Source organism: Trachymyrmex cornetzi, unplaced genomic scaffold, assembly GCF_001594075.2.
Source record: "Trachymyrmex cornetzi isolate Tcor2-1 unplaced genomic scaffold, Tcor1.1 scaffold125, whole genome shotgun sequence".
Taxonomy (NCBI): Eukaryota; Metazoa; Arthropoda; class Insecta; order Hymenoptera; family Formicidae; genus Trachymyrmex; species Trachymyrmex cornetzi.
Window position 1 is genome coordinate 145,811 of NW_017295817.1, and position 1,391 is coordinate 147,201.

Below are 1,391 nucleotides of genomic sequence, written 5' to 3' on the forward strand. Positions count from 1 at the left end.
TATACACATATATTAATAATAATAATACTATATTATTATTACTATTAATATTAATAATAAATATATTTTCAATTATTAATTTAAAATTATTCTAAAAAAAGTTTTAATTCATTATTTAAGTTGAGGGAGATTCATCAGTTCCATTCGTATAGTATAGTTAATAGTAGGAACGCTGCTGAGAGATTAAGCGGTAACATGCGTTGTTTACAAGCATCCGACGATTCGTTGTTAGGCAATGCGCGGCAAGAGGGGAACAGTGGGCGTCGCCAACGAAATCGAGCCTAAATGTTCAACTAAATCCCAGCTCTGATTTATGATGATGCTATTTGTTACACACACAGTGACAAATCGATTCAACTCACAATAATTTCATTAATATTAACAGTAAAAAGCTGAAATTATAACTCAATACTAATATAACATAAAGGCATGTAACAGAGTAGTTGCGAGAAAATTACCCCTACTCCTTCTATTTTTTCTGACTTCCGCGGCGTAAATACCAGCATTACCCTATATTTGTTAGCTAATTTTACAAAATCACGATGTCGTAGTCGTCAAAACCAGCAAAAGAATGCGGACAAACAAGTCGTACTGGCCTTACTGATAAAGAGAAGAAGGAAATAGTAGATAAACACAATGAACTGAGACAGAAAGTTGCATCGGGTGCAGAAAAGAGAGGAAACCCAGGTCCGCAACCAAAGGCAGTTAGCATGTCAAACGTGGTAAGACGTAATACATATATTATACATTAAATAAAAAATAGACAAAAAAATATTGAATAAATATATTCTAATTTACTTCAAACAATTAAATTATTGTTTAAATTCTTTAAAAAGAAATAAAATTGTGATTAACGGTCTAATAACAATATAGAATTTTTAAGGTACAATCTTAAGATACTTTGAACTAAAAAAAATGAATAGATAATCGAATTTGGTAGCCTCTTAAAAAATAGTAATAATTTTGAGAATATGTGTATACCAAGTATCCAGTTATTTGTTTCATTACATGGACCAACAGAAATCATGTGTGCCTGTGTTAATACAATAAATTATATCATAGACTGCGTAAGATATTATAAATAAAATTTAGATTTTTTTCGTGTTTTACGTCTTTTGACGCTAATTTTAATAAGTATTTTTTTTAATTCTGTCCATAGACTTCTAACATTTACCCAAAATGAACTCGGTATCTTATAATAGGGGCCTTTCCTCTATCTATTATATAAAGAGAAATGTATAAGTGCATTATAGATTTTTTAAATTTATAATTCTCACGAAGAAATTCGAAAAGTGAAATGTTCTGTAATTTTATGTACTATTAAGTGGATGCTAAACCGATTACCCAACTCAATCAAGGTCGATAGTACAGACTCTTTTAATTCCAAATTC

General features: G+C 29.7%; 1 protein-coding gene across 2 annotated transcripts in view; it reads left to right on the plus strand.

The window, feature by feature from the left end:
* Positions 1–1,391, plus strand: part of LOC108770345 (venom allergen 3) — a 20,829-nt gene that overhangs the window by 10,858 nt on the left and 8,580 nt on the right. Inside the window, exon 2 of one of the 2 annotated variants that reach the window (XM_018521893.1) lies at positions 552–722. In XM_018521893.1, coding sequence (XP_018377395.1) covers positions 552–722 — 171 coding nt within the window. The remainder of the gene's footprint in view (positions 1–551; positions 723–1,391) is intronic. The other variant, XM_018521894.1, reaches the window with a different exon arrangement.